This window comes from Podarcis melisellensis (genome assembly GCF_964234715.1).
Source record: "Podarcis melisellensis genome assembly, chromosome: 13".
Lineage (NCBI taxonomy): Eukaryota > Metazoa > Chordata > Lepidosauria > Squamata > Lacertidae > Podarcis > Podarcis melisellensis.
In genome coordinates this window covers 38,482,297-38,496,248 of record NC_138545.1, presented here as the reverse complement: position 1 = coordinate 38,496,248, position 13,952 = coordinate 38,482,297, and the positions used below count along the sequence as shown (strand labels likewise).

The window sequence follows — 13,952 nt, the reverse complement described above, 5'->3', positions numbered from 1 at the left end:
CCTCCTACTGCCTCAAACAGGGGAGGTGGCTGCTGTGTTGGCAGCCTGGAATATCCAGACCTCGAGTTGTTATGAGACATTTTGGGGTGGGGACAGCAACCATCAAAAAAGCGTGGGGCAGACAACATTCTGCGAAATAGCTCCCTTTCCCTGGGGGTGGAAGAGGAGGATATACTGATAAATGTCTTCAGAGAAAAATATCTTCCAGCGGAGCTCTGAGCAAGCTCAGCTTCTTAGAAAACAGAATTCTGCAGCCAGTGGCACTCTAATTTCTCTCTGTTCCTGCATAATCACAGTCTCATGCTCTGAGCATGATGACAGACCCTCCAAGTGACCCTAATTTCCAGGAACAGATTTACAGAAGCCGTCCAGGTTTCTGATTTGATCCCGGAATGTCCCGCTTTTCCTTAGGACGTCCCTATTTTCATCAGAGAAAGGTTGGAGGGTATGGAGTTATGCAACCCCCGGGCCAAGGAGATAAATAGCTACTTTAGAAGACATCTGAAGCCCGTCCTGTATGGGGAAGTTTTAAAAAAATGTTTAATGCTTTATTATGTTTTTATATACCGTATTTGTCACTCTATAAGACGCACCAGACCATAAAGACGCATCTAGTTTTTGGAGGAGGAAAACAAGAAAAAAAATATTCTGAATCTCAGAAGCCAGAACAGCAAGAGGGATCTCTGCGCAGTGAAAGCAGCAATCCCTCTTGCTGTTCTGGCTTCTGTGATAGCTGCGCAGCCTGCATTCGCTCCATAAGACGCACACACATTTCCCCTTACTTTTTAGGAGGGGAAAAGTGAGTCTTATAGAGCAAAAAAAAGGTATGTTGGAAGCTGCTCAGAATGGCTGGGGCCACCCAGTTAGATGGCCAGGATATAAATAATAAAATTATTATCATTATCATTGTTATTATTGAATAGGATGCCCCTAGTTTCATTGGAGAAATGTTGGAGGGTATGCAATGGTCTCTCTTTTCCAAGAGACTCAACACTTCTGTGTTGTCTGCCTGCCTGCCTGTCTTTACGTGTAGTCTCACACATAACAGTGACACGTTACAGTAATGGTAACACTTGAGGTGTTACACAAGTGTTATATATGCACACATTTTACTACCCTTGTGCTAATACCATTTAACACCATCGTTATTAACTTCCATCTGGAGTATTTACAGTATCAAACATCTCGCGAAATGTCCTGTTTTACACAAGAGACTTGGGGTGCCCTGGACTTGCACAATTGAACCAGATCTGTATTGAGTCCATGTCTACATTTGCAGCATTTTAGCAAATCTAGTTTCAACCTGCTTTACAAAACAGAGAGAGAGAGAGGAGGCAGTGGCGTAGCGTGGGGGGTGCAGGGGGGCCGGCCGCACCAGGCGCAACATCTGGGAGGGGCGCGCAGGCCGCCTCCGGAGTTGCCGAAGAGCCTCGGACGCAGGCTGTAGCAGAGTCCCATGTCTCGCGGAACTGACGAGCTGTGCGCGCGTCCGGGCTGAAGGCGTCCAGCAGGCAGCGGCTCTCAGCGCTCGCCACGGTCCCCGCGCGCCAGGGCCGCAGAGGGCGCGCCAGGCAGCCCCTCCTCACAGCCCCCCCCGCCGCCGCTGCTCCTGCAGTGGCTGGGCCATGTTGCATTTTCCTCGCCTCTCTGCCCACCTCCTTCTCCGGGCAAGCGGCGTCGTTTGGGCGGCAGCGCCAGCGGCAACTCGCCTCAGATCACCTGACACGGACCCGCCGCTGCCGCCACGGCTACCTTACCGTAAATACCCCAGCCCAGGCAGCAGCAAGAAGAAGCTGGCAGCGGTGGCAGGCTAGGGGTTAGGGGGCACAAATTACTTGCCTTGCCCCAGGTTAGGGGGTGCAAATTATTTGCCTTGCCCCGGGTTAGGGGGCGCAAATTACTTGCCTTGCCCTGGGTGTTGACAACTCACGCTACGCCGCTGAGAGGAGGATACTCCCAAGTATTTTGAATAAGGCCTATCCCAGGCCTGTCATGTGCTGGGTCGGATCCGCACCTTTATGCCACTTTAACAGTCATGAGGAATCCTGAGAACTGTGCTAGAAATTATAGCACTGTGAGGTTAGTGCCTTTAATGAGCCACAGTTCCCAGGTTTCTTTGGCGAAAGCCATGATGCTATTTTGTTGTTTTAGTTTTTGCCTGTTAAAGTGGTGCTTTTCCCATTTTCAATGCCTGCTTCGAACAGATTTTTGCGGGACGTACTGAGCCATGAAAGGGAGCATGAACCATTTCCGAGGTGGACTCTGAGCTCCTACTGAAAAAGCCAGCTTGTATTAACTTCAAAGTGGGCCAGATGTTTGTGTGAATTGCCCTCTGATCTCATTGACTTGGCTTCCTGGGGATTTTCTTCTTCTTCTGGCATTCTTGATGTTTCCAAGGACCTATCTTTAGTTATGGCGTTATCTGATGATTCTGAGGAAGAGGGAGAAATTCTATGAGAACTTTGTGGTCCTACAGATGGATGGATCAGTCTTTTTCCATTTTACATCGGTTTTGTTTGCATTCAATCACAATTCTTCTCTATTTCATTTTTTCATTATTTTATTTTTAAAATAAAAGTGCATTTAAAAATTGTATACAATTTCTACTAAAATACAAATTTTGTGGGCTTTTCTATGCTTTCCCCCCAGAATGTGCATTTTTGCATGGATTTGCATGCATAAATACACATTTATGTGCATATATTTGAGCGGAAAAACAAGCTGTTACCTAGCACACCCACACACCCATCACTACCTCCAATAAGACAATCCCAATCTGGAACCAGTGCAGAGAGGACTTCATTAGACTTGGTCGGTATGGGGCTGGTTGCCTTTGTGTTGAGTGCGGGGTCAAGCAGTGGTCAGCCAAGCTCTTCACTATGGCATTAGGCCTGCATCAGGCGGAAAGGTTAGCCGGTCTGAACAAAAGAACCTTACTTTGCAAAAATTTGGAGAAATGTACAATTTGATACCTGAATTCCCACCCATGTAGGTTGGTTTTTTTGCTTTAAAATGCTGACTAAGCAAAAAAAAAAAACTTCTCCGCCACTTTAGAGTTGGACCTTGAGTATGTTACCAAACAAGGGATATCTCTCTCTCTAGTTGCAACTGATGCCAGAATTAGTTTCATTTCCACAGAGAATATATGGGGAGCTACATCATACCAGGACAGACCACTGGCCCATGTAACCTGCTATTGTCTACACTGGCAGTAGATCTTAAGCGGAGAGCCTTTTACATCAGTTACTACTCACGATCCCGGTGGCAGACAGGGCAGAGATCCCTGCGTGGGGGCGCCTGGCTCATGCCCCCTCCATATCGTGCACCCAGGGCTATTGCACCCCTGGCCCTCTCCACACTACACCCCTGCTCCTCCTGCCCCACCGCCCACAGTATCTGCCTATCTGCGATAATATCTAGCAAATGAAATTGGAGGTGTCAGGGGGTTCAGAGCAAATGGTGTCCTTTAGGGCTAAATATAGGCCCTTTTGGCAGGTGCCGAAAGTGGGGCAGGCGTCCCAGGGCTGTTCTGCTTTCTGGGACATCGTGTGCTGCTTGCACACAGATTGCTTGGGCCCTGGGGCCAGCTGGAAACTGGGACACGGAGCACGAAAAGTCAGTGAAGGAGATTGGGGTGGAGGTGGTTGGGACGGAAGGGAACATTCGGCTGGCATGGGGAGCAAGGACCTGAAGCGAGGGATCTCCGCCTTGCACGTCTTGTGGGGGAAATACAGAGACGGGGAACTGGGAAATTGGGGGGGGGACAAGATCCGACAGACATGCAGAAATTAAAAGGGCAAAGTGGGCGGGAGGAGTGAGAGAAGGGAAGCACTGGGCAAGCCAAGAGGGAGAATGTGCATGTTCTTCAGGGCATTTCCAGGCATTTGCCATTTGGGGGAGGGATTCCCAAAAGACTGGATTTTTTCGTGATAAAGGAAGCAGCGGGAGAATGCCTTGGAAAGTGCGTCACCGCACTTGCTTTGATGACCCATCACCTAACCTCCCACAGATAAATCGGAATGAAGGCATATTAAGCAGCCAACGTTGTCTAAGCTCCCTGAAAATAAATCAGAATGGATGCTCAATAAGCAGCTCATCTGGAAGTATCATGCAGGCATGTATGCATGCAAATCATTCCGATCATGTGCCACTAAGGACCCATTTGGGAGCATGTTAAAATAAGTGTTTTGCCTGTTCAAAGCATCGCACACTATGACCCAGTGGCGCTAAATCAAACCATGCCTAAGTGCGACCCCATATACCACTATGCTGCTGCTGCTGCTGCTATGGTACCTGGCATTACATATTAACCTAGGTTCATGGTTTGCCTCTTCCATACAAACCACAAGCCTTGGCAACAGCTTATGGTTGGGAGCAAGACAAACCATGAGCCTAGCTTCAGGTGTAACACTAACCATGGTTTGTTTGGATGTAACAAACCATGGTTAGCACAGGTAGCGCAGCAGCAGCAGCAGAACAGGGAGAGGAGCGAAGCGGCTGGGATTTTTCCTGTGAGTACCCACACGGTCACACATTCACGCTTAGCCATGGTTTAGTTTAGAGTCATGTGCGAACTGGGCCGTTGCATCAATAATCATGCTTTGGAAGTAGGAGTGGGAAACAGGTGACTGTGCGCGGATTGAAAAACAAAGTTTGCAACGTCTCTGTGTTCCTCCCTGTGTACAAGTTATTCTCCCCATCTCTCTCTTCATAGCTATGTTCCCTGGGTTTCTTGCCACGTCTGTACTGGAACGAATCCTGCTTTCAGTGCAGATCAAGGCAAGCTGCCTGTCAGCAAGTCTTCCAGGGATTCAGAGCTAATAAGCCAAAGGCTGATGTAGGAAATGCGACCCCCTACTTCCCCTCAACCCCGATCCCTGGTACAATAGTGGGGGGGGGTTGTGTCTGCCCACCCACCCCACCCCAGTTTGGGGCTTACTGACTGCAGCCTCCCCCTCCACTCCTCTTGCTCAGTACTAGTGAACGGAGTTGTCTTAAACACAGGGAAGGAGCAGCAACTGAAGAAACATAATTGGACCTCCTGTGTGGCACAAGCTGTGGGATGGGGGGTGAAATTAGATTCCAGCTAGGGTTGCCAACTGTCCTGTATAATACAGGTTTGTCCTGTATTCCAGTGTAAAGTGCTACATCCTCTATTGATAAGGTTTTGTCCTGTATTTCTCTCTCTGTGCCAGGTTAGGGATCCTCTCCCAATGCATGTTTTTGAAAGGGGTTGTGAAAGGTCATTTATTTAAGCGCTGGGTAGCCAAGCACAGACAGAGTGTGTGTGTGTGTGTGTGTGTGAGAGAGAGAGAGAGAGAGAGAGAGAGAGAGAGAGGCCACCCGGTGAGGCTCCAATAGATTGTAATTGATTGCTTTGAACTCACTTCATCACCAGGTGAAACAACAGAACAAAGATTCTGGACTAGATTCCACTCTAGTCATAGTACTGTACGTCTGCATGTTTCTGTCTGCACGCCTTAGCATGTCTTTGTTTTGTGTCGGTATAGCAGAGAAAGCAAGAGAAGGGAGGCCTCATTTTTGCTTGACTTGCCTGTCAGCCTTGGTTTGTGTGTGAGAGTGTGTGTGTGTGTGTGTGTGCACATTTGGGTCTGTGCCCGCTTGCTCAGAATGCATTATTCAAAGACCATATTTCTGTATCTGAATACGTGTGTGTTAAGAGATCACATCTTGGCAGAGCAGTGCTGTAGAGGCCATCCCTGTCTCTTTACCACTACGGGCGCAAAAAGAGATCTGTTGGATCAGGCCTGTGGTCCATCTTACCAGCATCCTGTTATAACCATGGCCAAACCAGATGCCTTTGGGGAGCCCAGAAGGAAGGCAAGCGGCTACACATCTCTTATAATGCTCCTCCACGGAGGTAACCTTTAATCTCTTTCTCTCCCCACCCCTGCAGTGCAGCCAGTGATGGTGCCCAGCGCCCCCGACGATGCCCCAGAGCCCCGAATCAAGTGCGGAGGAGGAGGAGCACCTCTCCCAGTGCCCCGAGGGGGAGTCGGGCTCGGAGACCTCCCGCGAGGGGCCCAGCCCGCCGGCCAGCCCCGCTAACCCTGACCACAGTCGCTCCATGTCGGTACCCGAGGACGCACACTTCAGTATGATGGTCTTCCGAATTGGCATTCCTGACCTGCACCAGACGGTGAGGAACCAAAGAGGGGACGGAGTGCGGGAGAGGCATGGAAGCTCACCTGTGCCCAGGTGCATGCTGAGGTGTAGCGGGAGGCAAGTGTGGAGGATATTTTGTGCTTTTTTAAAAGAAGCTAGCCAAGTTCTGTATTGAGCGTTGGGGAGAAATTCCAACCCACTGAAGACAAGAGCGACAAGCGATGCCGAGTTACCGGTTTCAAAATTAATTTTTGCCGTCTCTACCCCACCACCCCTAGCTGACACCCTTTTGTGTTTTGTGGCATAATTCTAGCCATCTAGATGGTTAACGATGAACCTAGGAATCGGCCTTAAACTGGGTCAGACGGTCTATCATGCTCAGTATTGTCTACACTGACTCACAGTAGCTCTCTGCAATTTCGTAAGGGACTCGCATGTTTCTCAGCCCTACCTGCAGATGCCCAGAATTGGACCTGGAACCTTCTGCATGAAATTTTTGGTGCTCCACTACTCAGCTATGGCCCTTTCATAGCAATAGTAATAGTGCCATCTATAGGTGCTGTACCAAGTTTGAGGGCTGGCCTCCACCCTGAGGGGTTACAAGAAGGAAAATGGAAGCAGATTATGCAGGGTTGGCACGATCAGGTAGTCCCTGCTCCTCCTCTTCACAGCTGCAGTCCACTTGCTTGTTCAGCTACCTCTCACTCTGGCTGCCCAGATAAGAGTGGTATATAAGTAGATGCCACTGTCTGTTTGCTCCTTGGCTCTCTGCCTGGCAGGCATGCAGGTGGCAGCAGAGATGAGGAAGAGAAGGGGGAGCAGTTTGTGATAATGGCAGCATGGAGTTAGACTCACTGGGAGGGAACGGGACAGAAGGTCTTACACAAGGCTCTCCGAAACCTGGAGCCAACACTGAGAATATGTTGTCGTTTCAGTTACGTGTACTTAGGGTTAGGTATCGAAGCGCAAGGATGAGACACATTGGGTCATCCCAATATGTTTTAAAGTGGTCTCCCAGATGTTGTTGAACATCAGCCCCCAATGGGATGTCAGGAGTTGTACTTCAGCAATATCCAGAAGGCCACAGATTCTCCACAACTGTTGTAGAGTATGATGATGAGGCAGTTGGGCAGGATTTTACCAAATCGTTTCAGTAATCGGGTAGGTTTCCTCTGATACAGGGCTCCTTGTTTGCTCCTTTCCCCTGTGCCTCAGATGGACATGATATAATCTGTGTAGCGTGGGTTGCTCAAGGAGGGAACCGGTTAAATGGGCAGAGAGTTTTGTGGACAGGGATGTGTGTTCCTTGATTCTGCAGTGCTGCCCAGGAAGGTCTGTGGCTGATGGACAAATAAAAGCGGGGCTTCCCTTCTCGGCTGGGCTCCACACACCCCACCACCACCACCACCTCAGTCCCTAGAGGGGTAATTAATGCAGAACTGGATTCATCCTTAGCTCAGCACTAAAGGGAACTTATTCCTTCCTCACTTCATTAGCAATAAAACCAGGACACTCAGCAACACACACACACATACAGACATTGCCATCAGCACCAGTCCTTTTATCCAGCAACTCTTTGATTTGGAGAGCCATCTGCAGACCTAGGCGAAGTGTGCTCCCTGCCCCCCTTTCCCTCCCCCCCCCGCCTGCCATTAGGGTCCTTGCATGGCTGCACAACCACTCCCTGGGCACCCCAGAAGTCTTGCTGCCTGTGTACATGCCTTCTTCATCTCACTCGGCGATGATTCCATTGGTATCACACCTTTCCTCCAAGGAGGTCAAAATGGCGCACATGATTCTCTCCCCCTGTTTATCCTCACAACAACCCCTATGATTGATGTATGATTAGGCTGGGAGACAGTGTGCTTAATGGCTGAGTGGGATTTGAACCCTGGTCCAGCTGTCCATCCACTATACCACATTGGCAGAGCACACTGATGAGAGCCTCCCTAATCCCCCCCAAAAAACACCCCCCCATATCAGGGTTTATCAGCTTTTAAAATTTGTTTTTATTGCCCCACCCTATTCCAGGGGTTTGTGAGTGAGCCGTAGTATTCTTAAACCCAGAAAGTCCACACTCTATGACATCCGTATCACCTTGAAAAAATGTGTCTGTGGACCTGGAGCTTGCTTTTAAGATGAGGTGGTCAAGGATGTCCTGAGTGTTGCTTACTTTTCAGGTGTATTTTCTACATCTGCTTATTTAACGGGCTAGTCACGAGGTCATAAATTATACTCTTCATCATTGTGGAAAATGAGTTCCTCACAATGGATACGAAAAGAAAGAAACCTTAAGCGGCTTGGCAACTGAGCAAAGGAAAAATGAAAGGACACGAATCGGCTTTTGACAACAGCCGCCATTGTATATGCCAGGTCATCCTTGTGGAAGGGGTCCTCACAGCCCCCACTACTTCTGGGGTCCATATTTGTGGGGCTCAATCCCAGAACACATTGGAAAAAACTGAAAAAGGCAAGAGAACTTTTGAGTATATGTGGAACGTCTTTGTCATAAGACGGTAAACCCACAACCCCACAGTTCTGGGTCTGAGGTTGTGTCTTCCTGTACATCTCTTTGAGAAGTGAACCACTTCTCAAGAGTAACATCCACCCTGGAAGTATAATCTTGCTTCGGCTACTACTGCTGCTGCTGCTGCTAGGCCCAGCGTCAGCACACAACAGCCTTTGGGAGTTGTCATGGCACATTGCTGCCTCACCCCCGGCTTTTAAAAAGCAACTGGGTGTAGGAGCCACCATTTTTATTTCCCTCAGCATCTCCAACACAGCATTGTTCTGGGGCATTGTGAGAGAGAGCAGCCATCCACAGCTACCTCTGTCGCTGTTACCAGGTGGAAGGAGGGGGCACATCAGAAGACATTTTGCCAAGGGCCTGGTGAAACCTGGAACCAGCCTTGCTACTACTACTAAAGGGTAAATTTTGCCAAATAGAAGAAGATGCACTTCTTGCAACAAATTTGCATTTGCTAATTTGCATGCATACATGCACATTTAGAAATAATGACTATACTTAAAATAGCAATGTAATGTTTTTCATTCCAGCAGAGGAGAGACTATGAGCAGGTGACCCATGAATGGCTGCTTAATCCACTATGTAGCTGGTCGCTGTGGTGGATATGCAACTTCATTCCCCGCCCCCCGGGTGATCACCTCAAATGTGACTACAACTCCCATCACCCCTGGCCACTGGTTCTGCCAGCTAGGGATGATTGGAGTTGTAGTCCGCTGGGGACTCAAGTTTGAGAAACACTGTTCTAGAAGAACACATATCTGTTCTAGATGGTGTTCGGAGTTGGCCCAAGTATTGTACCGATGAAATGCCAGGGACGCCCCCTGTGGCCCCTTATTCCCCTCACAGTCACAATTCCCAGAGCGGTTTAACAGTCAATCCCTCTTCCCAGGGAGCTCTGGGAATTTGTGGTTCTGTGAGGGAAATAGGGGTCTGCTAGCATCTCTTAGCACCCTTCATGAACTACAGTTCCCAGAATTCTTTGGGGAAAACCATGTTTGTCAAAAGCGGCATGAAAGTACTTTAAATAAATAGGGCAGATGGAAACTTAATGAGATATAAAATAACCTTTAGTCTCTTTCACTTAGCCGTTGCTGTATGAGTCCTCTATTCCTGCATCTTCATATCCAAACACACACCATACAACACCACTTCTCTGTGTACGCAGTGTTTGGGAGAATGGGGTTTAAAATGTGAATATTACATTAAGCTACCCAAAGGCCATTGTTTGTTTGTTCTACACTATTTTGGAGAAGGCCCCCTTTCTTTTTTCTGAGTCCCCACAAAAAAAACAGCAACACCCAAACCCATAACATTTTACTGATTCTTTAAAGCTGTTCTCCCCCTTCATCTTGGGTCCCATTTCTATTCACAGGGGCAACCATGGAAACCGTTGCTAGAGATCACAAATTGTTGTGACCATGGAAACAGGGATGGAACTGCCACCATGTGTCTGGCTGGTTGTCCCTTCATGACCCCCTCCCCTCCCCCCACTCCCAAAATCTGACCCTGGAAGATGGAGGGGTGAGGAAAGGAGGCAGGGAGGTAGTTGGAAAGAGAGAGTATTGGTGCTAACGTGAGTTGAGAGCCATGCAGAGAAACTCCTTGTGCCGTAAAAAGAGCAAAAGGCAGGAACACCAATCCCATTTGAGTCAAATGCATACCTTCCAACATTTCTCCAATGAAAACAGGGACATCCTACCATACCCGCCAACATTTCTCCAATGAAAGTAGGGATGTCCTAAGGAAAAGTGGATCAAATCAGAAACGGACCCTTGACTGTGTAAATAAGGAGTTTTTTCCTGTCTGCTTTACGAGTTTCTTGCAAGAGTACTATGTGTGGGTCCGTTTGGTATAAATATGTTGCCATTCTGGCCCGTTGCACCCTCATCACGGGTACCCACACGTTTCCTACAGCCGCTGCATGTGGCAGAGGAGGCCATGGGGCGCATGCACCCAGTGACTGGCAGGCGCTGTTGCTGACGGAGCATGCCTCAGACTCAGGGAACCATCCCTTTGGACGTGGCCTGCGCCACGTGCGGCTCAAATGCCCCTGCCGCAAATGTAAATCGGAGTAATCAAGTTGGCATGTTGCGTTCTCAACCTAGCAATTTCCTTGATGGGAAGAGGCGTTGTGTCTTGCCTGCCTGTCAGGATAGGCAGTGACAGCGCATCGGGGATGAAAGAAGAGTACATGTTGCATACTCTTGGTGTTGTATTTTAAATTGCCGTAGCCCACCTGGATGAAGGGCATGATGATAATAATAATAATAATAATAATAATAATAATAATAATAATAATAATACATGCAGAGGCAGTGAGAGGAAGACTTGGGACAACATATACTGTCTATTCCTGTGGTGTTGAACCTCTGGCCTGCGCACCTAATTAGGCCCACCAGGCCTAATTTAGCCGGCAAGGCCCAGCATTTGGCCTATAAGACTGCTTTGCAAGCCACCCCCACCACCCCTACATCTGACATCATATATGTAGGGCATACATGACGTCAGGTGTGGGTCAGCTAAAGACTTGACCGGGGTGAAGCAGGTTTGCAGACACCTCATACACACTGCATTACAACAGACACTGCCATTGCCACACACACAAACAGAGAGGCTGCCTACAGATAGGCCCTCTGTCACCATTCTTGTAATTCGTTTTACGATGAAATTCTTGGTAGCTCGATGTCTGTATTACTTCTCAGATTTTGCCTGGAATTCTCTGTTGAGGAATCACTCGAAATTAGGACTGCCCCAGGCAATAGCTGCAAGAGGCCTGTAGGGACTTTGTCCCCTCAGGGAGACTGCAGGCCCGTAGCCTGGATTTCAGCTTTCAATTAACAGTGCTTTTTGGTTTTTTTGTTTTTAAAAAGTCCCTTTCATTTGCGGAGATAAGATGGGAAATACGCAGGCTGCATTCTGCACTGTGGGAAAACATAATTCTAGTGTTCTCCTGGCTGATGAATGCAAAGGCAGCTGGGATGAACAGAAAAGTGCTGATTTTTGTTAAGGAGGGGTTTTTTATTTAAAAAATTACCGTGAACATCAGCAACCAGTTACAGGATCTGTTCACAACTACAACCATACCATACATTTAACCATTACTGTATAGCACTTTAACAGTAATGGAAAGTCTTGGGAACTGTAGTTTGCTCAGGGTGCTGACCGTGCAGAGCTACAGTTCCCAGCTTTAAATATATGATGTGGATGTGAGACGCATAAGGTCTGGGAGTGCTGACAGTTAAATTACCTTTATAATAGTTTCTCCCCAACATGACTGTTGTGGGAGAGGTGGTCAAAGAGCCCCCTCTCTGTGAACTAAATTAGCTGAGCAAAAGGAATATTCTTGTACAATCTTGTTCTGCAATCAAAAAACTGTAAATTTATTAAGCTACCTCTTTTTTAGATCCTGACTTTTCTGTGCTCATTCCCCACATTATGTAATCTTACCACTCCCCCCCCACCCACCATCACAAAATGTATAGCCCAGGATGTAGAAAGATCAGTATTAAATCCTTTTTTTTTTTTTAAGCCAGTGTGGCATCGTGATTAGAGTGGTCAAGACCCAGGTCCAAATCCCCTTTCAGCCATTAAGCTTGATGACCTTGATGCACAAGGATGACCTTGGACAAGTGATCACTAGGTCCTTTGGCTTAGCCTACCTCACAGGGTTGTAGTGAGGATAAAATGGGGGGGGCAGAATGCTATAAGCTGCCTTGAGTCCCTTGGAAGAAAGAGAGGATGTGGCTCAATAAACCAGATTTAAAAGGGCCGAAACACTGCTTTAGAGCAAACTCAAAACAAGGTGCCACTTTGTGCCATTTTGATGCATTCCTTTTGCTCTCAATTCCACCCCTCCCTCTCCCACTGGCCCAAAACCATTTCAGAAATGCCTACGTTTCAACCCTGATGCGGCCATCTGGGTGGCAAAGCAACAGATCCTCTGCACTCTCAATGAAAGCCTCAAGGACGTGCTGAACTATGGGCTTTTCCAGCCAGCCACCAATGGGCGGGATGCCAAATTCCTGGACGAAGAGCGCCTATTGCGCGAGTACCCTCAGAGTTTCGAGAAGGGAGTGCCCTACCTGGAGGTAAGTCTGCTGGTCCTACAGCATACTGTAGTCAGAAGGGAGGACTGCCAACGCCAAGGGGGCGTTGAGCCTTTGGGAGCCAATATAAAAACAAATAGCCCAGGCCGTGTAAAAGGGTTGCAAAGGAGATGTCAGTGCTATCCCCCGCCCCAATACACACACGCATGCTTTTAAAATGCTTTATTTATAAAATATTTTTATTGTACCTTTCAGCCCCTCAAGGCAGCTTACAATGACCAGTTGTATAAATAATACAAAGCAGAGTTAAAAAGCAGAGCCAAGGAAAGTGCTAATATCATTAACATCAACAGAGGCTCAGACATGATTTGGAAGACTCTGCTAGGAAGATTATTTCCTCTGGGTGCCCCTTCTCCCACCACAAGACTAGGCAGTGATCATATCATCATTCCCACCCTCTAAAGTTTTTCATCAGTTATGCACCACTGCTGTTGAGAAGCAGTGAGTAATTGCCCAGGTACCTGGGTGAGGAGAAGATCCTATACCTGGGACTATTTGGTCCTGGTTACTAGGCCATGCAGTTCCAGGGTGCAGCAAACCCTTATTCACCACCAGCCCAGTCATTGAGCAGCAGGCAATAGGGAAAGAGCATTTTCTATAATTGCACACAGTCCCAGCTGTCCTTAGGCCCCAACTGCCTTAAAATATTATGTTTATTGGGTGTTTAATTTTCTCTTTGCGTTTTCACATGAAGCTAAACCATAATTTGCTTTAACCATGGCTTGAGCCACAAGAGTCGTCCCTCAGACAAGAAAAGAAGCCACAGCTTTTTTCTCTAGAACTTGGCTTCTTCTTCAGCTGTTCTTCCCCTTGGCTTCTATAGCTTGTCAAGCATCTGGAGTGGAATGATCCAACAAACCAAGGTTGTCCATTTTGAACATAACACCAAACCATAGTTAGAACAAGCCACAAACTATTGGTTTACATCATGATTTGTTGCTAGAAAGATAAACCATGCTTAATCTACTGAGTTAGGTTCAAGCATTCTAACAAACCACACTTTGACTCAACAAACCATAGCTTAGCATTATGTGTGAACCAAGCATGTCAGTTGCCTTGTAGGCCTGTTGTCAGGCAATAAGAGAAAATATGACTATTTTAAATAAAAGGGTGAAGCCTTTTACCCAGTGTTTTGAAAGTCGGATGTCTTTCCCTCCAAGCTTTATCAACTTAAATCTGGAGACAGATAATTG

At 47.7% G+C, this 13,952-nt stretch overlaps 1 protein-coding gene across 8 annotated transcripts in view; it reads left to right on the top strand.

The window, feature by feature from the left end:
* The window catches only part of SHANK1 (SH3 and multiple ankyrin repeat domains 1), a 111,095-nt gene that overhangs the window by 24,265 nt on the left and 72,878 nt on the right, over window positions 1-13,952 (top strand). For 6 of the 8 annotated variants that reach the window (XR_014162163.1, XR_014162164.1, XM_081883758.1 and 3 more), the window contains exons 2-3: window positions 5,918-6,160; window positions 12,538-12,741. Coding sequence is in view for 6 of the 8 variants with exons in the window: in XM_081883758.1 (XP_081739884.1) it covers window positions 5,951-6,160; window positions 12,538-12,741 (414 nt within the window). In the remaining 2 variants the exon portion in view is untranslated. Of the gene's footprint in view, window positions 1-5,917; window positions 6,161-10,602; window positions 10,715-12,537; window positions 12,742-13,952 lie in introns of those variants that run through there. The other 2 variants (XM_081883759.1, XM_081883760.1) reach the window with 2 other exon arrangements.